This window comes from Manacus candei, unplaced genomic scaffold (genome assembly GCF_025592945.1).
Source record: "Manacus candei isolate 608988 ecotype Guabito, Panama unplaced genomic scaffold, ASM2559294v1 h1tg000007l, whole genome shotgun sequence".
Taxonomy (NCBI): Eukaryota; Metazoa; Chordata; class Aves; order Passeriformes; family Pipridae; genus Manacus; species Manacus candei.
Genome location: NW_026138055.1, coordinates 9,133,828 through 9,159,149, shown reverse-complemented (window position 1 = coordinate 9,159,149; position 25,322 = coordinate 9,133,828). Strand labels below are relative to the sequence as shown.

The following is a 25,322-nucleotide window of genomic DNA, read 5'->3' as shown; positions in this document are numbered from 1 at the left end:
CCCACCACAATCGTGGCTTGAAGGAAAGAAGGAAAACTCTCCCAAATGGAATTCCTACATCAGGATTTCCACTAATTAATCACTATTATCATGGTTTGAAGAATTCCAGGAGAAGGAAATCTCTCCCACATGGAATTCCTACATCAGGATTTCCACTAATTAATCGCCGTTATCGTGGTTTGAAGAATTCCAGGAGAAGGAAAACTCTCCTAAATGGAATTACTACACCAGGATTCTCCACCAGAGAATTCCCAGAGATTTCCACCACAATTGTAGCTTGGAGGATCCCAGGAGAAGGAAAACCCTCCCATCTGGAACTATTACATCAGGATTTTTCACTGATTCCCACTGCAGTTGTGGCTTGGAAAATCCCAGGAGAAGGAAAACTCTCCCACATGGAATTCCTACATCAGGATCTCCCACTGATTCCCACCATTATTGTGGCTTGGAGGATCCCAGGGGAAGGAAAACTCTCCCAAATGGAATTCCTACGCCACCATTTCCCACTAATTAATCATCATTCCCGTGGTTTGAACAATTCCAGGAGAAGCCCAACCCCTAACCCCCCACGGATTTTCCCGCCGTTCCCGAGGGCCCCCTCACCTTGCTCCAACCTCTTCATCTGCTGGATCTGATCCACGGTTTTCCGGAGGATCTTGCATTTGTCGGGTTTGACGCTGAGGGTGTCGATGTCCCCGATGTTGGCCGACAGCAGCTCCGCCAGCTCCTCCAGGTACTTGTGCTCCTGCTCCCGCCGCCGCTTCTCCGCGCTGGGAAAAGGGGGAAGAACCCGTCACATCCACGGGAATTCGGGGGTTTTAGCCCCTTGTCTTCCGGTTCAGCCTCGGAAACGGGGAAACGACTCGGGAAAACGAGAGGCGGAGACCGGGATATATCCCAGATAGCTGATTTTGGGATGGAGCCTGGGAGATCCCAAATATCCCATTTATATCTTGTTTTGGGATGGATCTTGAGAGATCCCAAATATCTGATTTATATCTTATTTTGGGATGGATCTTATTTTGGGATCTACCCTGAGAGATCCCAAATATCTGATTTGTATCTTATTTTGGGATGGATCTTATTTTGGGATGTACCCTGAGAGATCCCAAATATCTGATTTGTATCTTATTTTGAGATGTGTCCTGATAGATCCCAAATATTTGATTTCTATCTTAGTTTGGGATGTATTTTATTTTGGGATGGATCTTCATAGATCCCAAGGATTTCTATCTTATTTTAGGATATATCTTATTTTGGGATATAACTCGATAGATCCCAAATATCTGATTTCTATCTTATTTTGGGATGGATCCTGATAGATCCCAAATATCTGATTTCTATCTTATTTTGAGATGTATCCTGATAGATCCCAAATATCTCATCTGATTTATATCTTAGTTTAGGATGTATTTTATTTTGGGATGGATCTTCAGAGATCCCAAAGATTTATATCTTATTTTAGGATATATCCTATTTTGGGATATATCTCGATACATCCCAAATATCCCATTTACACCTTATTTTGGGATGTATCCTGATAGATCCCAAATATCTGATTTATATCTTATTTTGGGATGGATCTTATTTTGGAATGCACCCTGATATATCCCAAATATCCCATTTATATCTTATTTTGGGATGGATCTTGAAAGATCCCAAATATTTATATCTTATTTTGAGATGTATCCTGATAGATCCCAAATATCTGATTTATACCTTATTTTGGGATGTACCCTGATAGATCCCAAATATCTTATTTATACCTTATTTTGGGATGTACCCTGATAGATCCCAAATATCTTATTTATACCTTATTTTGGGATGTACCCTGATAGATCCCAAATATCTCATCGTATTTATATCTTGATATATCTCAAATATCCCATTAATATCTTATTTTGGGATGTACCCTGATAGATCCCAAATATCTGATTTGTATCTTGTTTTGGGATGGATCCTGATAGATCCCAAATCTATCTTATTTTGGGATATATCTTATTTTGGGATATATCTCGATAAATCCCAAATATCCCATTTACACCTTATTTTGGGATGTACCCTGATAGATCCCAAATATCTGATTTATATCTTATTTTGGGATGGATCTTATTTTGGGATGGATCTTGAAAGATCCCGAATATTTATGTCTTATTTTGGGATGTATCCTGATAGATCCCAAATATCTGATTTATATCTTATTTTGGGATGTATCCTGATAGATCCCAAATATCTGATTTAGATCTTATTTTGGGATGGATCGTATTTTAGGATGGATTCCAATAGATCCCAAATATCCCATTTATATCTTATTTTGGGATGTATCCTGATAGATCCCAAATATCTGATTTATATCTTATTTTGGGATATATCTTATTTTGGGATGTATCCTGATATATCCCAAATATCTGACTTGTATCTATCTATTTGTATCTTATTTTGGGAAGTTATCCTGATACATCCCAAATATCTCCTCTCATTTATATCCTGACATATCCCAAATATCTCATCTCACTTATATCCTGACATATCCCAAATATCCCATCTGATTTCCCTCTTATTTTGGGATATATCTGAAGAATTCCAGGTGAGGGAAAACTCTCCCAAAGGGAATTACCACGTCAGGATTTCCACTAATTAATCACCATTATTAATGGTGATAAATGGTGATTAGTGGTGATTAATCACCACTGTTAATGGTGATTAATGCAAGGACAAAATCAGTACGTTCGGATCTTTAGTGATCAAGTGACGGTGACTGAACTAAATCCCAGTCATTCCCACTGCTGGGAATTCCAGGTCCTGAAAGTCCCCTGCAATATTAAATAAAAGTTCCCTTCAGTTCCCTGTAGGATGGGAATATCCAGGCTGAGAGAGCTGGGAATGGCCAGGCTGGAGAAGGGAAGGATCCCGGGAGAGCTTGGAGCACATTCCAGAGGCTGAAGGGGCTCCAGGAGAGCTGGAGAGGGACTGGGGATGAGGGCCTGGAATGCCAGGCCCCAGGGAATGGATCCCAGTGGGAAAGGGGAGATTTGGGGGGAGATTGGGAAGGGATTCTTGGCTGGGAGGGTGGGGAGGGGCTGGGCTGGAATTCCCAGAGAAGCTGTGGCTGCCCCTGGATCCCTGGCAGTGTCCAAGGCCAGGTTGGATTCCCTGGGATAGCGGGAGGTGTCGGGGTTGCAATGGGATGATCCTTAAGGTCCCTTCCCACCCAAACCATTCCAGGATTCCGTGAGGCTCCACGATGAACCTTCACCTCCCAAATTCCCAAATTCCCTCTCCAGCAGCTCGTTCTCCTCCCTCCCCAGGAGGAGTGACTGGAATGACAGGAGTGACAGGAAAGACTCGTCCTCCTTTTGTCTCCTCCAAATCCCAAAAGAGATCAATAAAATCCTGGAAAACACAAACTATTCCCGCCCGGACCGTGAATTCCATGAGTCCTTCCACGGGAGACATCCCAGAAAACCCTCGGCAGTGGGTTTAGGTGGGTCCAAGGGCCCTCAAATCCCTGCCAAGGGATCACAGGGATTCAAAAACACCTCCATGGAAGTGGATTGGAAGCCCAGCAGGATCCGGCTGGGAATGGATGACACTGGCACCGCCAATTCCTGAAGGATCCGGGAAAAGGGGAATGAATTCCTCTCCCCGAGACCCAAAAAGCAGCAGCAGAGGGGGGGAGAGAGCCAAGAAAATCCCATCCCTGCGTCGTGGGCGAGCTCATTCCATGAAAAAACCTGGAGTGTCGCCGTTGCTGTGGCAACTTCCGAGGGGTGGGAGGGAGGATCGGCCAATTTTCCTGCCACGGGAGCGTCGGGAGAACATTCCAGGGGCGGGTTGTTCCCCGGGGCTCCCGAGGAGGGGTTGAACCTTCCGGGGGGTCGGAAGGTCGGTCTGATCCGGAGGATTTCATGGAGCGGCTCCAGGGAGGAGGAGGAGGGTTGGGAAGGAGGGAGACACGGCATCGGTGGGGAATTCCCACCTGGAGTTTGGGAACCTGCTCCAGCTCCGGGGTTTGGGGTCGGATGGTTAATCCAAGGTCAAGTGGTCGAGTGACCCCTCCCGGAAGGGCTGGAGGTGGGAGGGGGGTCATGGGATCATGGAATGGGTTGGGTGGGAAGGGAACTTAAGGATCATCCCATTCCATGGGTAGGGTCACCTCCCGCTGTCCCAGGGAATCCAACCCGGCCTTGGACACTCCCAGGGATCCAGGGGCAGCCACAGCTTCTCTGGGAATTCCAGCCCAGCCCCTCCCACCCTCCCAGCCAGGAATCCCTTCCCAATCTCCCCCCCAAATCTCCCCTTTCCCACTGGGATCCATTCCCTGGGGCCTGGCATTCCAGGCCCTCATCCCCAGTCCCTCTCCAGCTCTCCTGGAGCCCCTTCAGGCTCTGGAATGTGCTCCAAGCTCTCCCGGGATCCTTCCCTTCTCCAGCCTGGCCATTCCCAGCTCTCCCAGCCTGGAGCCAGAGCCTGCCATTGGATCCATCCCCAGCCCAGCTCCTCCCTGGGAAGGAGTTCCGGGAACAAGGGGGTTCCCTGGGAATCTCGGCACTCAGGGAAGGGTCTCCCTTCCCCTTTCCTGCCTTTTCCAGCCCCACATTCCAGAAAAATCCCTCTGAATGGATTCTGAGTGTCTTTCATCCTGGAATCCCAGACTGGTTTGGGTGGGAAGGGGCATTAAGGCTCATCCCATTCCGTGGGCAGGGACACTTCCCGCTATCCCAGGGAATCCAACCCGGCCTTGGACACTCCCAGGGATCCAGGGGCAGCCACAGCTTCTCTGGGAATTCCAGCCCAGCCCCTCCCCACCCTCCCACCCAGGAATCCCTTCCCAGTCTCCCACCTCTCCCTGCCCTCTGGCACTGGGATCCATTCCCTGTGTCCTGTCCCTCCATCCCTTGTCCCCAGTCCCTCTCCAGGGATGTTGTGCTCGGACAAGGAAGGAGAATCCTCCACCCAGCAGTTCCCGCTCCTCCATGATCCGTTCATTCCTCATCCCACACATTTGGAAAGACTCCCCGGAGGCTTTTTTGGGATGCCTGGGGGTCAGGAAACACATCCCAAGGGATCTGCTTCCCGAGGGCCGACCGGATGGATCCCGGCCCGGCGTGTGTCCTCATCCCCTGGAGAGCAGATCCCTTGGGAAGAGGTGTCCAAGCCCCCCTTGGCACCATGGGATCCATGGATTTATCCCAAACTCGGCTCCGGGACCAGCCTGGATTCAGAGCTCGGACTCGAAAAAACACGGGAAAGGTTCGTCCTTCCCAACAGACTCCAGGGAAAAAGACTCCCAGGGAGCCTGGAAAAGCCCGTGGAAGGAGGTCAGGCCGCCCCTATCCGGGAATTCTTTCCCTAAATCAGGTGGGAAAGCTCGGTCCTAAGGGGCAGCCGGCGCAGTAGCTGGGAATGATCCCGGGATTCCAGGGAGAACCCCTTTGTGTTCCCTAATTCCAGTATGGAAGAAGAAACGCGGATTCCTCGGGAATCCGGCGGGAAGGGAAGGTTCGGGATGAGAACGATCCCAAAAAAATCCTCCCCGAGCACCCCGGATTCCTGAAACCACCCCGTTAATCGGGATCAGGAGCCTCCAGCCCTCCTGAGGACGGAGGGGAAAGGCCGGGAATGTCGAGGGGGAGCGGGAGCTGGGAATTACCTCTGGGCCGTGTCGCAGGGGGATCCCTTCCTCTTGCGGGAGTCGGGATTGGCGGGATCCGTGGAGCTGTCGCCCAGGCCGCTCATGGTGCCCCACCTACTGTGCGCCTGGAAAAGAGGGAAAACGGGGATCAGGGGGAGCTTTTTGGGGGCGGAAAACGTGGATCAAGCGACCTCTGGAGTCTTGGTCGTGGAATTGGGTGACTCGTCCGGGAAGGAAACATGGGATTTTCCAGGTGTCCTCTCCCGCTCACCACGTGGCCAATCCAGCAATCAACACCATTCCCAGCTCTTCCCTGCATTCCCAGGGATTTCACCTTCCCAAACCTATGGGATTTCACTCCCAGCCCATCCCAGGGAGTTTTTCTGGAATCTGGGATGGATCCGGGTGGGTTTCCTTCTCCTCTCCTTCTCCTCCATCTCCCCCTGGTCTCTCTGACTAACTCCCAACTCCCATCCCTCCCCTCCTGCTCCATCACCTCCCTAATTAATCCTGGGTTTTAATTAGGGAAAACATGGATCAAGAGACCTCTGGAGACCCACCAGGAGCCTTTCCTATGGAATCAGTGCCATGTTTGGAAAGGAAACCCGGGATTTTCCAGGTGTCCCCTCCCGGTCACCACGTGGCCAATCCAGCCCTCAACACCATTCCCAGCTCTTTTCTGCATTCCCAGGGATTTCAGCTTCCCAAACCTATGGGATTTCACTCCCAGCCCATCCCAGGGAGTTGTTCTGGAGTCCGGGATGGATCCGGGTGGGTTTCCTTCTCCTCTCCTTCTCCATCTCCCCCCTCGCTTCCTCTGACTCACCCACCCCTCCCTCCTGCTCTCCCACCTCCCTAATTAATCCTGGCCTTTAATTAGGGAAAACATGGATCAAGTGACCTCTGGAGACCCACCAGGAGTTTTCCTATGGAATCAGTGCCACGTTTGGGAAGGAAACACGGGATTTTCCAGGTGTCCCCTGCCAGTCACCACGTGGCCAATCCAGCCCTCACCACCATTCCCAGCTCTTCCCTGCATTCCCAGGGATTTCACCTTCCCAAACCTATGGGATTTCACTCCCAGCCCATCCCAGGGAGTTTTTCTGGAATCTGGGATGGATCCGGGTGGGTTTCCTTCTCCTCTCCTTCTCCTCCATCTCCCCCTGGTCCCTCTGACTAACTCCCAACTCCCATCCCTCCCCTCCTGCTCCATCACCTCCCTAATTAATCCTGGGTTTTAATTATGGAAAACATGTATCAAGAGACCTCTGGAGACCCACCAGGAGCCTTTCCTATGGAATCAGTGCCATGTTTGGAAAGGAAACCCGGGATTTTCCAGGTGTCCCCTCCCGGTCACCACATGGCCAATCCAGCCCTCCCCACCATTCCCAGCTCTTCCCTGCATTCCCAGGGATTTCACCTTCCCAAACCTTCGGCATTTCACCCCCAGCCCATCCCAGGGAGTTGTTCTGGAATCTGGGATGGATCCGGGTGGGTTTCCTTCTCCTCTCCTTCTCCTCCATCTCCCCCCTCTCTTCCTCTGACTCACCCTCCCCTCCTCCCTCCCCCTAATTAAAGCCCGGCCTTTAATTAGAGCTGACGAACTGACTCATCTCCGACACCTTCCCACGAAGCCCTTCCCGCCTTCCCGAACCCCCTCTCCCGGCAGATCTTCCCACCGTGCCAATCCCTCGGGAATGTCCCGGTTCCCGGCGCAGGGACGTTCTTCCCCCTCCTTCTTAGGCCGCGATTAACGGGGTTAAACCCGGCCTGGTTGGTTAAACCCGGCCTGGTTGGTTAAACCCGGCCCAGAGGAGAGGTCTGTGCCACCCAGGAAGGGCTGAGGGTCGGAGCACCGGAACATTCCCGCGCGTTAATCGGGAATTCCAAAGGTTTAAGCGGATAAATCCGGGTTTAAGCCGAACAAAGGCAAGGAAGAGGCAATTCAGGCTGAGCTTGGAAGCTCCGCCTTGGAGGGTCCTCAAGGGTTGGGCCTTGATGCCCTTGGAGGGACCAACTCCACCCCAAAAATCCTGGGAATGGGGCTCCAGATGTCCCAAGGCCCTCGTGGAAGGGGTCAAATCCAGGGATGGAGCTTTCCCGGGAAACCAGCAGGCTTTGCCGGAGCCGCTCCGTGATTCGTTCCCAAGGCACAACCCAATCACTCCCCTTCATCCCAGGGAAAATTCCAGCAGCCAACTTGTTTTCCAAATGGGTGGGAAGAGGAACACCCATCCATGTCCTTCAGACTAAGGATCATCCCTAGGAAGGTGCCAATCCAGAGGGAAGGTGGGAATTCTAACATTCCCATCATCCCTGTCATGTTCCCGACACACTCCCATCACTCCCCTTTATTCCAGGGATTATTCCAGCAGCAAATTTGTTTTCCAAAAGGGTGGGGAAAGACGGGAAGAGGAACATCAATCCATGTCCTGTGGACTAAGGATCATCCCTAGGGATGTTCCGATCCAGAGGAAAGGTGGGAATTCTAACATTCCCATCATCCCTGTTGTGTTTCTGACACACAGGAACAACCCAGGGACAATTCCAGCTGCCAACTTGTTTTCCAAATGGAAGGGAAAGGAACATCCATCCATGTCCTTCGGACTAAGGATCATCCCTAGGAAGGTGCCAATCCAGAGGGAAGGTGGGAATTCTAACATTCCCATCATCCCTGTCATGTTCCCGACACACTCCCATCACTCCCCTTTATTCCAGGGATTATTCCAGCAGCAAATTTGTTTTCCAAAAGGGTGGGGAAAGACGGGAAGAGGAACATCAATCCATGTCCTGTGGACTAAGGATCATCCCTAGGGATGTTCCGATCCAGAGGAAAGGTGGGAATTCTAACATTCCCATCATCCCTGTTGTGTTTCTGACACACAGGAACAACCCAGGGACAATTCCAGCTGCCAACTTGTTTTCCAAATGGAAGGGAAAGGAACATCCATCCATGTCCTTTGGACTAAGGATCATCCCTAGGGACGTTCCAATCCAGAGGAAAGGTGGGAATTCTAACATTCCCATCATCCCTGTCATGTTCCCGACACACTCCCATCGCTCCCCTTTATTCCAGGGATTATTCCAGCAGCAAATTTGTTTTCCAAAAGGGTGGGGAAAGACGGGAAGAGGAACATCAATCCATGTCCTGTGGACTAAGGATCATCCCTAGGGACGTTCTGATCAACAGGAAAAGTGGGAATTTAACATTCCCTTCATCCCTGTCATGTTCCCGACACACAGGAACAGTCCAGGGAAAATTCCAGCTGCCAATTTATTTTCCAAAAGAGCGTGGAAAGATGGGAAGAGGAACACCAATCCATGTCCTGTGGACTAAGGATTATCCTTAGGGACGCTCTGATCAACAGGAAAAGTGGGAATTTAACATTCCCATAATCCCTGTCATGTTCCTGACACAACCCAATCACTCCCCTTTATCCCAGGGACAATTCCAGCAGCAAATTTGTTTTCCAAGTGGGTGGGAAGAGGAACATCAATCCATGTCCCGTGGACTAAGGATCATCCCTAGGGATGTTCCAATCCAGAGGAAAGGTGGGAATTCTAACATTCCCATCATCCCTGTCATGTTCCTGACACACCCCTCTCCCTTCCCTTTATCCCAAGGATTATTCCAGCAGCAAATTTGTTTTCCAAATGGAAGGGAAAGGAACATCCATCCATGTCCTGTGGACTAAGAATCATCCCTAGGGATGCTCCAATCCAGAGGAAAGGTGGGAATTCTATCATTCCCATCTTCCCTGTTGTGTTTCCGACACACAGGGAACAGCCCAGGGACAATTCCAGCAGCCAACTTGTTTTCCAAAAGGGTGGGAAAAGACGGGAAAGGCTTGGATAACGAAATAATAATAATAATAATAATAATAATAATAATAATAATAATATCAGAACGACTTCCAGCCGCGGGAAATCAAGGAGACCCCGGAAAATCCGTCGCTTTTCCAAGCTGTCCCTGAAGCCCAGCTGGGCTCCAGGAGGGAGGGAGGGCTGTGCTGCTCGTTAGGCTCGTTACACTAATTGCAATCAGTGCCTCGTTACCTGCCGGGGCCAGCTGGGCTCCGGATTAATTAACGGGAAGGGGAGGGGCTGGATTGTCCAACCTGCCCCCCCATCCCGGTATCCCATCGGTGTCCAAACGGGATCCCAAAGGGATGGGGTGGAGAGGAGGGAGAAGGGGATTAAAAAAACAACAAGAAAAACAGGAAAACACATCAAAAACTAAGGGAATAAAGGTCAGGAATGTTCCGTGACTACGGGAGGAAGGGAGCACCCACCGGTGCTGCTGCAGGTCCGGGATTTCATGGAATCATGGAATGGGTTGGGTGGGAAGGAACCTTAAGGATCATCCCATTCCGACCCCGGCACTTCCCGCTATCCCAGGGAATCCAACCTGGCCTGGGACACTCCCAGGGATCCAGGGGCAGCCACAGCTTCTCTGGGAATTCCAGCCCAGCCCCTCCCCACCCTCCCAGCCAGGAATCCCTTCCCAATCTCCCCCCGAAATCTCCCCTTTCCCACTGGGATCCATTCCCTGGGGCCTGGCATTCCAGGCCCTCATCCCCAGTCCCTCTCCAGCTCTCCTGGAGCCCCTTCAGCCTCTGGAATGTGCTCCAAGCTCTCCCGGGATCCTTCCCTTCTCCAGCCTGGCCATTCCCAGCTCTCCCAGCCTGGAGCCAGAGCCTGCCATTGCATCCATCCCCAGCCCAGCTCCTCCCTGGGAAGGAGTTCTGGGAACAAGGGGGTTCCCTGGGAATCTCGGCACTCAGGGCAGGGTCTCCCTTCCCCTTTCCTGCCTTTTCCATCCCCACATTCCAGAAAAATCCCTCTGAGTGGATCCTGAGTGTCCTTTATCCTGGAATCCTGGAATGGTTTGGGTGGGAAGGGGCCTTAAATCCCATCCCATTCCATGTTCAGGGACACCTCCCGCTATCCCAGGTGGCTCCAACCCGGCTCAGAGCCAAGCTCAGGAACTAAACTCTGGTCTAAAGCCGAGACAGACCAGGAATTTTGTGGGAACAACTTCCAGGACACGGTGGAACCTCCCCCTGCCCTGGCTGGGGCTCACCTGGCTCTTCCAAGTCTTCCTGGCAATTCCAGAGGTCCCCAGCTCTCCCAACACACCAGGAAAAGGGGAAAGCAGGAGAAGGGACGAAGCCGAGCTTGGAGAGCCCCCTCCCAGCGAGGAACCGGGGCCGAATCCCGGGAATGTCACCTCGGAAACCTCCCCGTTGTCTTTGCCCGAGTTTTCCAGACCCCTCCCTCCTCCCTTCCCAGCGGAGAATTTGGACCAACCGGAGGGAAGGAAAGAAGGGAAAGGATAAAAAAACCCAACTCCCCTGATCCCGCCCGGCAACGGCGACGCCGAGTCCTGCCCCGTTGCATCATCCCAAATCCCTTATTCCCACCGCTCCCGGCTCCACCTGGAGCTCAAGGGATGGATCCCATCGTCCCAGAGGTGTCCACGGGATTTAATTGGCAGGGAAACGAGGCCGGAGGGAAACGGGAGCGGAGAGAAGGACACGGAAGTTCCCGGGGCTGGACCAGCTGTGGCCGTCGGGATCTGGGTTTTTTTTGGGAAGACGTCTGGGATTTTAAGTGCTGACCACCCTCCCCCCGCCCCAGCACCCACTGCTTCCTGATTTATCACGGATTCCCACCGGGATGGCGCCGGTTTGGCTCCTCCAGACATCCCCATTTCTCACCGGCTTCCGTTCCGTGATTCCACGTTTGGGAATGGGGATGTTCCGAGGGCAACGGATGGAGGGACAGGACACAGGGAATGGCTTCCCACTGCCAGAGGGCAGGGAGAGATGGGAGACTGGGAAGGAATTCCTGGCTGGGAGGGTGGAATAGAATTCCCAGAGAAGCTGTGGCTGCCCCTGGATCCCTGGGAGTGTCCAAGGAAAGGCTGGAGCCACTTGGGATAGCGGGAGGTGTCCCTGAACATGGAATGGGATGAGCCTTAAAATCCCTTCGCACCCAAACCGTTCCAGGATAAAGGACACTCAGAATCCATTCAGAGGGATTTTTATGGAATGTGGGGATGGAAAAGGCAGGAAAGGGGAAGGGAGACCCTTCCCTGAGTGCCGAGATTCCCAGGGAACCCCCTTGTTCCCGGAACTCCTTCCCAGGGAGGAGCTGGGCTGGGGATGGATCCAATGGCAGGCTCTGGCTCCAGGTTGGGAGAGCTGGGAATGGCCAGGCTGGAGAAGGGAAGGATCCCGGGAGAGCTTGGAGCACATTCCAGAGCCTGAAGGGGCTCCAGGAGAGCTGGAGAGGGACTGGGGATGAGGGCCTGGAATGCCAGGCCCCAGGGAATGGATCCCAGTGGGAAAGGGGAGATTTGGGGGGGAGATTGGGAAGGGATTCCTGGCTGGGAGGGTGGGGAGGGGCTGGGCTGGAATTCCCAGAGAAGCTGTGGCTGCCCCTGGATCCCTGGGAGTGTCCAAGGCCGGGTTGGATTCCCTGGGATAGCAGGAGGTGCCGGGGTTGGAACGGGATGATCCTTTAAGGTCCCTTCCCACCCAAACCATTCCATGATCCGTGAAATCCTCGATGCAGACCCAGCCCAGCTCCAGCCCGGAGCTGGATCTTGCCCTGGCCGGAAAAAGCTCAAGGAAAACGGGAGCTGAGGTGGATCCTGGGGAGCTCTCCCACACCAGGACACTCCGGCACCACATTCCCCCCAATGGTAGGAGGATTTTTGGGAAGGGTTGAACTTTCTACACATCCAAGGATCCCAAAACCACCACGTTCAGCATCACATCCAACATTCCCATGGCAATTCCAGGCTAAAACCAGTTCTAAAGTACTGGGAACAAAAGGAAAATGCACCAAGACATTCCAACATCACATTCCCGGGAATCCAATGGCAAGAGGATTTTTGGGAAGAGCTGAGCCTCAAACACATCCAGGGATTCCAAAATCACCATGTTGAGTACCACATCCAACATTCCCACAGCAATTCCAGGCTAAAACCAGTTCTAAACAACCGGCAACAAAAGCAAAATGCACCGAGACATTCCAACATCACATTCCCGGGAATCCAATGGCAGGAGAAATTTTGGGAAGAGCTGAGCCTCAAACACGTCCAAGGATCCCAAAATCATGTTCACCATCACATCCAACATTCCCACAGAATTCCAGGCTAAAACCAGTTCTAAACAACCGGGAACTAAAGCAAAATGCACCAAGATATTCCAACATCACATTCCCGGGAATCCAATGGCAGGAGAAATTTTGGGAAGGGGTGAACTGCCTACACATCCAGGGATCCCAAAATCACCATGTTGAGCACCACATCCAACATTCCCACAGAATTCCAGGCTAAAACCAGTTCTAAACAACCGGCAACAAAAGCAAAATGCACCGAGACATTCCAACATCACATTCCCGGGAATCCAATGGCAGGAGAAATTTTGGGAAGGGCTGAACTTCCTACACATCCAAGGATCCCAAAACCACGCTGAGCATCTAAACCTTTGGAATGCTGGAGGAGAAGGGAGCGGGAGCAGGAGAGGAAAACCGGGACGAGCTTCCCCGGGATCGCCGGGGAAGGAGAAAGGGACGAAGGATTCCTTGGAAGTCGGCTGAACTTCCGTGTGGTTCCAAGTCCTTCTCCCAGTGCCCCCTTCCCTCTCTTCCAGCTGCTAAAAATAGCCCGGGAGACCTTGGAAAAACCCGAGCCGGGCGTTGCGACACCGGGATGGATCCGGGGATGAGTCAGGCGAGGCTCTTCCGCAATCCCGGCGCGGCGGAGCCTTCGGAAGCGTCCAAAGTCCGCCCCGAGCCCGGGATATTTTCGGTCGTTGGGAAATTCCAACTCTACTCGGTGCCAAAAACCCCCCCTGGAATGTGGAGTCGGCCCAGGGCGTGTCCGTAGGGAATAACCCCGGGAATGCTCCGCCGGATCACGGGTCGGATGTGAATCGTTGCGTCCCAGTCCAAGAGTTTATCCGGGAAAAGACTGAAATTATGGAATAAATCCAACGGTTTTCCAGCGGGATTGACGTCCCGGGAAGCCAAAGGCGTCCAACCCCACAGGAGCGGGGGGTTGGACAATTAACAAAGGAGTTACTTTGCTAATTAGGGTGTTAATAAAGGGGGTGGAAACCACACCAGGGGATGATCCCGGGAAAGTGGCGCCTTCCCAAACAGGGAATGGAGCTGGAGGGAATATCCCTAGGAGGAGCTTTGGGCCTGGAGGGACAGGACACAGGGAATGGCTTCCCACTGCCAGAGGGCAGGGAGAGATGGGAGATTGGGAAGGAATTCCTGGCTGGGAGGGTGGGGAGGGGCTGGGCTGGAAAATCCGGCCCAATCCCCCTCAGGCTGAGAGTTCCCGGGATGGGCAGGGATCATCCCTACCTGGAAAACAGGAAGTGGGAAGCAGGGAGAACCCACCACCAACCCCTGGAGGGTGTTGGATCGGGGCAGATCAAAGGGAAAAAATCCAGTTTGTTCGAAGTCCCGGGAGCCAAAGATTTCCTGGATATGCGGGACAGGGATTCACCGCTTCCCACAAAACGAGGAGCCGAGGGAAAAAGGGGAAAATCCCAAGCCCGGCTGTGTTTTTCCCGGGAAAAGTTGGGGCTTCCCAGCTCCCCCCCCAGCTGGGAGACTCCCAGAAAACACCTGGAATGTCAAAGAGCCGCACGGACGTTGAATTATTCCCAGGTTTTAGGATCAATCCCTGAATTCCACCAGGGTTCGTCCCCAAGGCGGGGGGAGCGTTATCCCAAATCCGCAGGGAAGCGCGGGGTATCCAGAGGGATCAGGGAAAACAGGGATGGCTCCAGGTCTCGGACACACCGTTATCCACCAAACCAATCCGTCCGGAACGGGGACACCGACATTCCCAGCCCCCCAAACCCATCCCAGTGTTCCCGGGAAGCAGCAATTCCAGGACGGAAACCACGCGGCCAAACCTCCCGATCCCGATCCCGACCCAATCCCGGGATCTTCCTGGGATCAGCCATCCCACCAGGAATGATGGGATGGATGGTGGAGAACAGGAGCAAAGCCACCCTCGATCCAGAGGGAATCCGTTTCCAGAAGGAAATATCCCATTTTTCCATCCAGCTCCGACATCAAAGCTCTTTCCAACACCACCGACGGGGAATTTGGGACACAATCAACAGGGAATTTGGGATACAACCAACAGAAAATTCGGGATGCCACCAACAGGAATCCCACAGAAGCAGCTGGAGGTGCGAGTTTTCCTCAGGGGCTGCTTTTCCATGGGAATTCCAAGGGATACAGACCCTCCCCTCTCCTGCACCGAGAATTCCCGGATGGAGGGAGCGAATCCCACGGGAGCTGCGGCATCCGGCTGCTACTTTACGGATTGTTTTGCCCCCTTTCCAAAGGTGTGCGATAATTCCATCATCCCAACGTTTTTCCCACGACTTTATCCTTGAGATCTCGGCGGGAAAACCCCCCAGAGCGTTCCCGCCGTTCCGCCCTCGGCTCCGGGAATTCCGAGGACACAATTCCCCGCTCCACGAGCCGCCCTCGGCATAAACTCCATTTCTCCAGCTTGGAGACTCCTTAAAAATTCCCTGCTCCCGGCCCGAGGAACGCCGGGAACGCCGGAACGCCGGGAATGCCGTTCCCCGGCACGAATCCCTGGCATCCCGCGCTTCCCTACTGGAAAACGCCTGTGGATGATAATTCCACTTCCCAAGCTTTACAAATGACTCCCATTGCTCCGAACCAACCCCGGGACGGCTGGAAAACGATCCCAAGGGTGGAGAAACCCGAGGGATTTGGCTCTCAGGGATTAATCCCGCCCGAGGAGGTTCCCGATGGAGCCGCATTCCAAGGTTTTCCGGGGGCCTTACCTGTGTTTTCCCGAGGGGAGAGATGGGTCATGGGAAAGACCGGACTCTTCAGTTCATGGAATAAGCAAAGGAGAGGGAATTCCTAAAGCCTCGGGAAGCATCGGCCCTTCCGTGGGATCTTCACATGGACACTGCGGAGACGGGGCCGGCTCCGACCGCGGAGACCCGGAGAGGAGAAGGGATTGTTGGATCCGGGCGTCATCCGCCTCCCTGGGGTGTTATCCATGGAATCCTGGGATGGTTTGGGTGGGAAGGGAATTGGAAGCTCGTCCCGTTCCAACCCCGACACCTCCCGCTATCCCAGGTTGCTCCAAGGGAATCCAACCCGGCCTTGGACACTCCCAGGGATCCAGGGGAAGCCACAGCTTCTCTGGGAATTCCAGACCAGCCCCTCCCAGTCAGGAATTCCATCCCAATCTCCCACCCCTTTCCCACTGGGATCCATTCCCTGGGGCCTGGCATTCCAGGCCCTCATCCCCAGTCCCTCTCCAGCTCTCCTGGAGCCCCTTCAGCCTCTGGAATGTGCTCCAAGCTCTCCCGGGATCCTTCCCTTCTCCAGCCTGGCCATTCCCAGCTCTCCCAGCCTGGAGCCAGAGCCTGCCATTGGATCCATCCCCAGCCCAGCTCCTCCCTGGGAAGGAGTTCCGGGAACAAGGGGGTTCCCTGGGAATCTCGGCACTCAGGGCAGGGTCTCCCTTCCCCTTTCCTGCCTTTTCCATCCCCACATTCCAGAAAAATCCCTCTGAATGGATCCCGAGTGTCTTCTATCCTAGAATGGTTTGGGTGGGAAGGGATTTAAAGCTCATCCCGTTCCAACCCGGACACCTCCCGCTATCCCAGGGAATCCAACCCGGCCTGGGACACTCCCAGGGATCCAGGGGCAGCCACAGCTTCTCTGGGAATTCCAGCCCAGCCCCTCCCCACCCTCCCAGCCAGGAATCCCTTCCCAATCTCCCATCTCTCCCCGTCAGTAAAAAGTCATTCCCTGTGTCCCATACTCGTGTCCCAGAGCAGCGGGATCACCACAGGGAGAACCGGGATATTCGGGAGGAGAAGGAGCCCCCGGAGCTCTCCAGGAGTCCCGAACTCATCCCAGAAATTCCCCCCAGGGAGCCCAGGAATCCTCCTCATCCCGATCCCGCTCCGTTCAGGTAACTCAGAAAGGGGAGCAGGGAGGAAAACACGGATCTCAGCTAAAAAGCATCCCATTAAAATTCACTCCCGGATTGTTCCGGCTGGAGCGCTCCAGCTGCAATCCGCCGCACGGAAGCGCATCCAGAGGGGAGGGAAAGTTGCAGATCCAGCAGAAAAATCCCACCCACTCCTCCGTTTCCTCTGGGAATCACGGGATGGATGGTTTGGTTGGGAGCGACCTCGGAGCTCATCCCGCTCCAACCCCGGCACGTCCCGCTATCCCAGGTGGAACATTATCCCAAAAGGCCCCCGAATCCATCGGCTCCGCCTCCCGATTCCAACCCCGTCCCGAGCTAATCAACGGGATTTTCCAACTGTGTTCTCCCGTTCCCATCCCGAGGAAGGAAACGCATCCCTGCCCTCCCAGAATTATCCCTGATTCCAGCGGGAAAACACCTCAAGGAGACGGAAAACACAAGAATCCAGCAGAAGGGAGAAGGGAAATTTGGGAATCTGGGAAAACCTCCCCCCCCCACTCTGCACTCTGCAGGGGGAGGATGGGAATTAGGGATGGAGAAACCTTCCCAGGAGATCCGTGGGATCTGAGACCTCGGAAAGCTCCGGCGTCTCCCGCCCAAGTGACTCCGGAAGAGTCTCCCAGGGCTGGGAAAAGAGGAGCCAGAATTCCCAAGAGCTGGAGAATCCAGGGGTTGGCTCCTGCCCCTGCAGCCGGAGGAAATGGGGGGTTTTTTAGGAAAAACGAATCCTAGAAATCCCATAAATCCCAGCGGTTTAAGGCGGAACCAGAGTTTAAGCCAGGCCGGGTTTGACGCTTCCCGGGAATCCCAGCATTCCCAGATTTTAACAGACGAGACTTCCAAGCCACGCCGGGTTTTCCGGGCTCTTGGAATGCGGCGGGATCACCCCCTCCCCCACAGGCTCAGCATTCCCAAATCACACCCGGATCCGGAACAGCCTTTCCTCGACGGCAAGACCTGCCCTCCAAAAATCCCTGGAATCCCAAATCCCTGGAATCCCAAATCCCCCTGGAATCCCACCCAACCCCAGCGCTCGGGAGCTCGTTTTTTTTTCCCCGGCGGTTTTGATCCCGAACTCCCTAAATATTGGGAAGCGAAGCACTGGGAGCCGGGGTTTAAAAAAAGCCCCTTCGGAGCCGAGCTTTAAATATCCCATTTCCATGGTTACCTCCGGGAGAGTTTCCACGGATGGCACGGGAAGGAGGAACCGATTTTTCCAAAGCCGTTCAGAAGAGTTTCAGCGGATGCTGGAGGGGGGTTTTTTCCCACCTTTCCCACCTTTCCCACCATTTTCCCAAGCAGGAACATCCCGGATCAAGCCGGACCTAAAAGCTCAATCCCATATTTGAAGGGTTTATGGGAATCATCCGGGAATTAGATTCGTGTAAAACATAAAAAAACGTGGATTTCTTTTTTTTTTGGAGGGGAATTAAAGGCTCCTGGGAAGTTGTTTTCTCGTTCTCCCGGATTCCCCCCCTGGACCCAACGGATTTTTCCAGGGGTTGGGAAAGAAAAGTCGGGGGTTGGTGTCCGCAGGGATAATCCCCAGGAAGAGAAGAAGGATCTGTGGGGTTGCCCAAATTCCGAGTTTTTCTGCTCGGAATCGCTCCCGGGGGGAAAAAAAACACTCTGAGCTGGGGACTGGGAAGGGATTCGGAATGTTGGGAGGGTGGGGAGGGGCTGGGCTGGAATTCCCAGAGAAGCTGTGGCTGCCCCTGGATCCCTGGGAGTGTCCAAGGTCGGGTTGGATTCCCTGGGATAGCGGGAGGTGTCCCTGAACATGGAATGGGATGAGCCTTAAAATCCTTTCCCACCCAAACCATGCCATAATAAAGGATACTCAGAATCCATTCAGAGAGATTTTTACGGAATCTGGGGATGGAAAAGGCAGGAAAGGGGAAGGGAGACCCTCGGAGAGAGGCTTGGAAAGTCGCTTTCCAAGCCATCCCGCTGGCAGGAACGTGGCTCGGGATCACCGGGATAACGTCGGCCAAAGCCAGGCTGCCCTCGACCTCCCGCGCCAAAAATTCCAAGCTCCTGTTCCCGTTGGATTTCCATGGGATCCACGGGACATGGAAGGAGTCGGATGCCCCCCAGAGCTGCCGCTGAGGAGGGGCAGGGATGGGAACACCTCTGGATCAGCCTCTGGATCGGCCCCATCCCAGTTCCATCCAGCCCCACCCTCCCTCCAGATCCCCCGTTCCGGCCCTGCCGCCGCCGGGAACGGAGCCGGGGAACGATCCCAGCTGGAAAATCTGGGATACTGGGATGAAAACACCCGAGTTCCGGGCGGTTTGTCCCAGGGAACCCGTGGATGTGACGCAGAAAGAGCCGGCGCTGAACGGCTCCTTTTCCCGGAATTCCCGCTCGCTCAGGGAAAGCTCCACCAGGTTGTCGGGACACGGCGGAGCCGGAACGTCAACCACGGAACAATTCCCTGAAATTACAGCAGCTTCCCGGGAAGTCGCACGGACAAAGTGCCTTTTAATTAATTCATTCGTTAATTGATGGGATTTCTCCACCTCAGCGCCTTCGAGAAGGAAACACAACCATGGAATGGGTTGGGTGGGAAGGGATAGACGAGCTCATCCCATTCCATGTTCAGGGACAACTCCCGCTATCCCAGGGAATCCAACCCGGCCTTGGACACTCCCAGGGATCCAGGGGCAGCCACAGTTTCTCTGGGAATTCCAGCCCAGCCCCTCCCACCCTCCCAGCCAGGAATCCCTTCCCAATCTCCCATCTCTCCCTGCCCCCTGACTTCGATGCAAATCCAGGGATTACTACATAAAAATGATATTTTTCAGAAACAGGAGGATTCCAAAAGTTCTGGCAGGGAGCCAGGAATGACATCATTTATCCGAACCTGCGGATCTGGCATTCCTGAAGCCAGAGATTTCCAGTCCTAACGGTCCTTTCCCTAAAAACGGGAGCTGCAGAGTAGGGTTAGATGGGATACGGAGAAGGAATTCTGGGTCGGGAGGGTGGGGAGGGGCTGGGCTGGAATTCTCAGAGAAGCTGTGGCTGCCCCTGGATCCCTGGGAGTGTCCAAGGCCAGGTTGGATTCCCTGGGATAGCGGGAGGTGTCGGGGTTGGAATGGGATGAGGTTTGAGGTCCCTTCCCACCCAAACCAGTCTGGGATCCCATGGAGCTGGAGGATGCTCTGGCTGGGATGGTTCCAGGCTGGGATTCTGTTTCCCAGGAGACAATTCCTGTAGGATGCAGTTCCAAGGGATTAAAGGAAAACACAGAGCTCCAGGGACAGTTTGGAGCACATTCCAGAGCCTGAAGGAGCTCCAGGAGAGCTGGAGAGGGACTGGGGATCAGGGCCTGGAATGCCAGGCCCCAGGGAATGGATCCCAGTGGGAAAGGGGAGATTTGGGGGGGAGATTGGGAAGGAATTCCTGGCTGGGAGGGTGGGGAGGGGCTGGGCTGGAATTCCCAGAGAAGCTGTGGCTGCCCCTGGATCCCTGGGAGTGTCCAAGGCCGGGCTGGAGCCCCCTGGGATAGCGGGAAGTGCCGGGGTTGGAATGGAATGGGATTTAAGGTCCTTTCCAACCCAAACCATTCCAGGATTCCACGACCCCAAAAATCCCCAGTGGACGCCGGAAATTCCCCTTTCCCTTGGAGATTCCCGAAAGCGGCTTCTCCCGCTCGGCCAAGCAGGCAAATCAAATCCCACAAACCTCCCTCATCCCGTTTTTTTTTTCCCCCTTCCCAAACCTTCCCTTCCCAAACCTTCCCAAACCTTCCCAAACCTTCCCTTCCCAAACCTTCCCTTCCCAAACCTTCCCTTCCCAAACCTTCCCAAACCTTCCCAAACCTTCCCACCCCATCCCTCCGGCAAGGCCCCGTTCCCGCGACAAATCCAGCGCCAGGATGGGAGTTTTTTTGGGAATGGGTAGGAGGGGAAGGCAGGGAGGGCTGGAAACGATTCCCCGGGAAAACCACCCTCGGGAGAATCCACTCAAAAGCCGGATGAAGCCGGAACCGCCGGGAATTTCGGCCCGGGAAAAGCAGGATCGCCGCCCCCTGGGAGTGTCCATGGGGAGATCCCACGGGAGCAAAGGGGGGGAAGGCGGAAATGAGGATTTTCCGCGTGTATCCCGAATTTTTCGGGATGTCCTTTCCCCCGGAGTTGCCACAGTTTTCCTTATACATGGAATTCTCAACGTCATGGAGGGAAATCTTTGGGAATTTAGGTGGGAAAAGAGAAATCCAGGAGAATAAAGCAGGAAAAAAAACCCCGATACTGAGAAAATAAAGTATTAAAAAAACCCCAATATTGAGAAAATAAAGCATTAAAAAATCCCAATATTGAGAAAATAAAGTATTAAAAAAACCCCAATATTGAGAAAATAAAGTATTAAAAAAACCCCAATATTGAGAAAATAAAGGATTTAAAAAAACCAATATTGAGAAAATAAAGGATTAAAAACACCCCAATATTGAGAAAATAAAGGATTAAAAACACCCCGATACTGAGAAAATAAAGTATTAAAAAACCCACAATATTGAGAAAATAAACCAGGAAATAAAAACCAATGTTGAGGGAAAAAAAAAAGAATATTGAGAAAATAAAGAATTTTAAAAAAAAACAATATTGAGAAAATCAAGCATTAAAAAAATCTCAATATTGAGAAAATAAGGCACTAAAAAATCTCAATATTGAGAAAATAAGGCATTTTAAAAAACCAGCCTTGAGAAAATAAAGCATTAAGAAAAAACAATATCAAGAAATTAAAGTATAAAAAAAAACCCCAATACTGAGAAAATAAAGCATTAAAAAAACCCAATATTAAGAAAATAAAACATTAAAAAAAACCCAATATTGAGAAATTAAAGCTTAAAAAACTACTCCAGTAATGGGAAAAATAAAACATTAAAAAAAAAACCCAATAGTGAGAAAATAAAGCACTAAAAAAAAAAAATATTGAGAAAATAAAGCATTAAAAAAATCCCAATAGTGAGAAAACAAAGCATTAAAAAAAATTTGAGAAAATAAACCATTAAAACCCCCCAATATTGAGAAAATAAAGCCTTCAAAAAACCCTCAATATTGAGAAAATAAGGCATAAAAAACCCCCCAATATTGAGAAAATAAAGCATTAAAAAAAAAAGTTAAGAAAATAAAGCATTAAAAAAAATATTTTGAGAAAATAAAGCACTAAAAAATTCCAATACTGAGAAAACGAAGCCTTAAAAAAACCCCTCAATGCTAAGAAAACAAAGCATTAAAAGAGAAATCCCCAACGTTGAGGAAGCAAAACCTTAAAATAAAATAATAATTAAAAAAAAAAAAAAGTTAAACCAAAAACAGCCTTGAGGAATTTTGGAGCCGATTTTTCCCCCTCTAAAAAGCGGATTTTTTTTCCTTTAAAAACAGATTTTTTGGGGGTTTTTTTTTTAGGAATGAAGCCTTCGCTCCCAGTTTTGTCCCCGGAGGCGACTCCGGAAGGATCCCAAGGAACGGGGTGGGGGGGTAAAGTCCACTTCCCGCCCCTCTCCCTGCACCCACTCCAGAACTTTGTCGGGAAGACGAGCCGGGAATGAGCTCCGGGAGGATCCGCGGCGCTGGGATCTGATGCCAACCCTGCCCTTTTTCCGGGGGGGGGGGGGGGGGGGAAATTAGAACAGCATTCCCAAAAGGAATGGCTGGTGGGAAACAATGGTGGAGACAATTGAAACCAGCGGCTCTCCAAACAATCCTTTGGCACCAAAAAAACCAGGGAATTAATTCCAAATGGCGGCTGGGAAAAGGGGGTTTGGAGAGCGAGGGTGGAGTTCCCAGAGTTCTGGATATTTTTGGGAGAGAAGTTGGTGGGAGAAAGGAAGGAACTTTGGGACAGCCCGAGCCTCTCCCGGCAACCCAAAAAAAATTCCCGGATTCTGAGTCTCCCGGTTTCCGGAAGAGGGAAGGGAAGGTTTGGGAAGGGAAGAGAAGGTTTGGGAAGGGAAGGTTTGGGAAGGGAAGGGAAGGTTTGGGAAGGTTTGGGAAGGGAAGGTTTGGGAAGGGAAGGTTTGGGAAGGTTTGGGAAGGGAAGGTTTGGGAAGGGAAGGTTTGGGAAGGGAAGGTTTGGGAAGGGAAGGGAAGGTTTGGGAAGGGAAGGTTTGGGAAGGTTTGGGAAGGTTTGGGAAGGTTTGGGAAGGGAAGGGAAGGTTTGGGAAGGTTTGGGAAGGTTTGGGAAGGTTTGGGAAGGTTTGGGAAGGTTTGGGAAGGGAAGGGAAGGGAAGGGAAGGGAAGGGAAGAGAAGGGAAGGGAAGGGAAGGGAAGGGAAGGGAAGGGAAGGGAAGGGAAGGGAAGGGAAGGGAAGGGAAGGGAAGGGAAGGGAAGGGAAGGGAAGGGAAGGGAAGGGAAGGGAAGGGAAGGGAAGGGAAGGGAAGGGAAGGGAAGGGAAGGGAAGGGAAGGGAAGGGAAGGGAAGAGAAAGGAAGGGAAGGGAAGGGAAGGGAAGGGAAGGGGCTGAGATGAAGCAGTCGGAAGGAACATATCCCTCTTCCCATCCTTCCCTCATCTCACCCCGTTTTCTTGGCTCCTGGGATGAGCAAATCCCTCTGGAACGCCGTGTTCAGGGGGTTATTCCCAGTGGCACGCTCTTCCCAAGAGATTCCCAGCTCGATCCATGAGGAATAAGGAACGGAGACACCCCAGAGTGCCATAAACGAGGTCCCCTGGATTTTTTGGGAATGAGGTGCGGACCGCGCGTGATCCCTGAGGAAAACAACGCCGTGGCTCCGCACGCTTCCCAAAACATTCCTCCCTCCTCGGGGATAGAATTCCCAACAACAAACACGCCCTGGAAAAGCTGGAAAAGTTCCGGGGAAAAAGGCTTTTTCCCTGTTTGGAAGGAGGGGATTTTCTGCTCCCGGTATTCCCGTGGTTCGGGCTCAATCCCGGCATTTTTGTCGGGATTTAACGGAGTCGCTCTCCTGGAAGTGGCAAAAGGTTCCTTTCCACTCATCCGGGAATCCTGGAAAAAACCCCCAAGAGAAGAAACTTCTTCCGGGAGCTTGGAAAACCACGGGAGCCTCCCCCCAACAAACACCAAACTCCTGGGAAACACGAGATTCCCATTCCAGAAGGAAGGAAGGAAGGAGAAGCTCATCCTCCGACGAGGCCGGAGAGAGCCCGAAATGAGGGAAAGGCGCCGGGAATGTGCTGAAAACAGGGATGGAAAAGCTCCGGAAGCGGTGCAGCGCGGGGTGGGTGGATCCGGGAGCATCCCCAGGGATGCAGTTCCGGAGCATCCAGGCTTGGGAATTACAACATCCCCGGGATTCCTGCTCTTCCAGAGCCCACCCGGCATTCCCGGCACAACGAGCCGCGCTCGGCATCATCCGGAATGTTTGGGACACGAGGCGGGATCCGTCCTGCAAACTACGGATTGTGGGAATGGTGGAGGAAAATTCCCGCGTGTTTAGAGTCGCTAAAGGTTGGAAAAGAAACTCCGAGATCAGGGAATCCAACCATTCCCAGCACTGCCAAGGCCAGCACGGATCCGGGTCCCCAAGGGCCACATCCACAGGGATTGGAAATCCCTCCAGGAATGAGGAATCCAGCACTTCCAGTGCCTGACAGCCCTTTCCATGTGGGAATTGTTCCCAGTATCCAACTAAACCTCCCCTGGCCCAGCTGGAGGCCGTTCCCTCTCCGCCTGTCCCTCGTTCCCTGGGAATTGGGGACCTCCCAAAACTTCCTTCCAGGGAATTGTGGAGAGCTGGGACAGTGCCAGGATGGCACAGAATCCTTAGGGATGGGTCAGGTTGGAAAATCCCTCTGGGATCACGGAGTCCAACCACCCCCAGCACTGCCAAGGCCACCCCGGATCCGTGTCCCCAAGGGCCACATCCACAGGGATCTGAAATCCCTCCGGGAATGGCAACTCCAGCCCTGCCCTGGGAAGTTCATTCCAGGGCCTGACAGCCCTTTCCATGTGGGAATTGTTCCCAGTATCCCACCTGCCCCTCCCCTGGCCCAGTTGGGGGCCGTTCCCTCTCCTCCTGTCCCTCGTTCCCTGGGAATTGGGGACCCCCCCAGGCTCCTCCCTCTTTTCAGGGAATTCTGGAGTGGGAAAAGCTCCCTCCTGATCCCTCTTTTCCCCGGGATGAGCCCCTTTCCCAGCTGCCTCCGCCATTCCCTGTATTCCAGGAGCGCATCCGGAGGGCAGAAATTCCTCCTCCCCACCCAGACATTCATCCCGTTTTTCCCGGGTTTTATCCCTGCCCTTTCCTCCCCACACGGAATTCCAGGATCCCATTAATCCTGAGACCAATCCTGCCTCTCCTGAACTCTCTTGTCCGAGTTTTAAGTGCTCAATTTGGTCCAAAAAAAGCTCGAAAATGGTATTTATTTCATAACATTAACCCGATAATTCTCTTGGATTAATCCTCCTGCTATTCCAAAATCATAACACTGGATTCTGATATATTGGAATATCAGAATATTAGAATATTATACAATACCTAATAAATATATATAATATATATTATATATATATATAAAATATATAATATATATTATATATTATATATTATATATTATATATTATATATTATATATTATATATTATATATTATAATTAAAATTAAATAAATAACATCATTCTATTCTGGTATAAAATATGTAGAATAAAATAGTAATATAATATATATAAT

General features: G+C 52.3%; 2 protein-coding genes across 7 annotated transcripts in view; one reads left to right on the top strand and one right to left on the bottom strand.

Moving 5' to 3' along the window:
• The window catches only part of NCOA1 (nuclear receptor coactivator 1), a 72,902-nt gene extending 57,230 nt beyond the window's left edge, over positions 1-15,672 (bottom strand). For both annotated transcript variants that reach the window (XM_051767981.1, XM_051767989.1), the window contains exons 1-3: positions 15,496-15,672; positions 5,654-5,760; positions 604-770 (exon numbers count right to left, since the gene is read on the bottom strand). In XM_051767981.1, coding sequence (XP_051623941.1) covers positions 604-770; positions 5,654-5,739 — 253 coding nt within the window. In that variant the 5' untranslated portion in view covers positions 5,740-5,760; positions 15,496-15,672. The remainder of the gene's footprint in view (positions 1-603; positions 771-5,653; positions 5,761-15,495) is intronic.
• LOC127460947 (uncharacterized) overlaps positions 1-25,027 on the top strand; it is a 54,940-nt gene extending 29,913 nt beyond the window's left edge. Inside the window, exons 2-3 of one of the 5 annotated variants that reach the window (XM_051768100.1) lie at positions 22,588-22,697; positions 22,828-25,027. In XM_051768100.1, the coding sequence (XP_051624060.1) occupies positions 24,011-24,928 (918 nt within the window). In that variant the 5' untranslated portion in view covers positions 22,588-22,697; positions 22,828-24,010 and the 3' untranslated portion in view covers positions 24,929-25,027. Of the gene's footprint in view, positions 1-22,296; positions 22,743-22,822 lie in introns of those variants that run through there. The other 4 variants (XM_051768094.1, XM_051768111.1, XM_051768088.1 and 1 more) reach the window with 4 other exon arrangements.
• Positions 25,028-25,322: the final 295 nt, after the last annotated feature.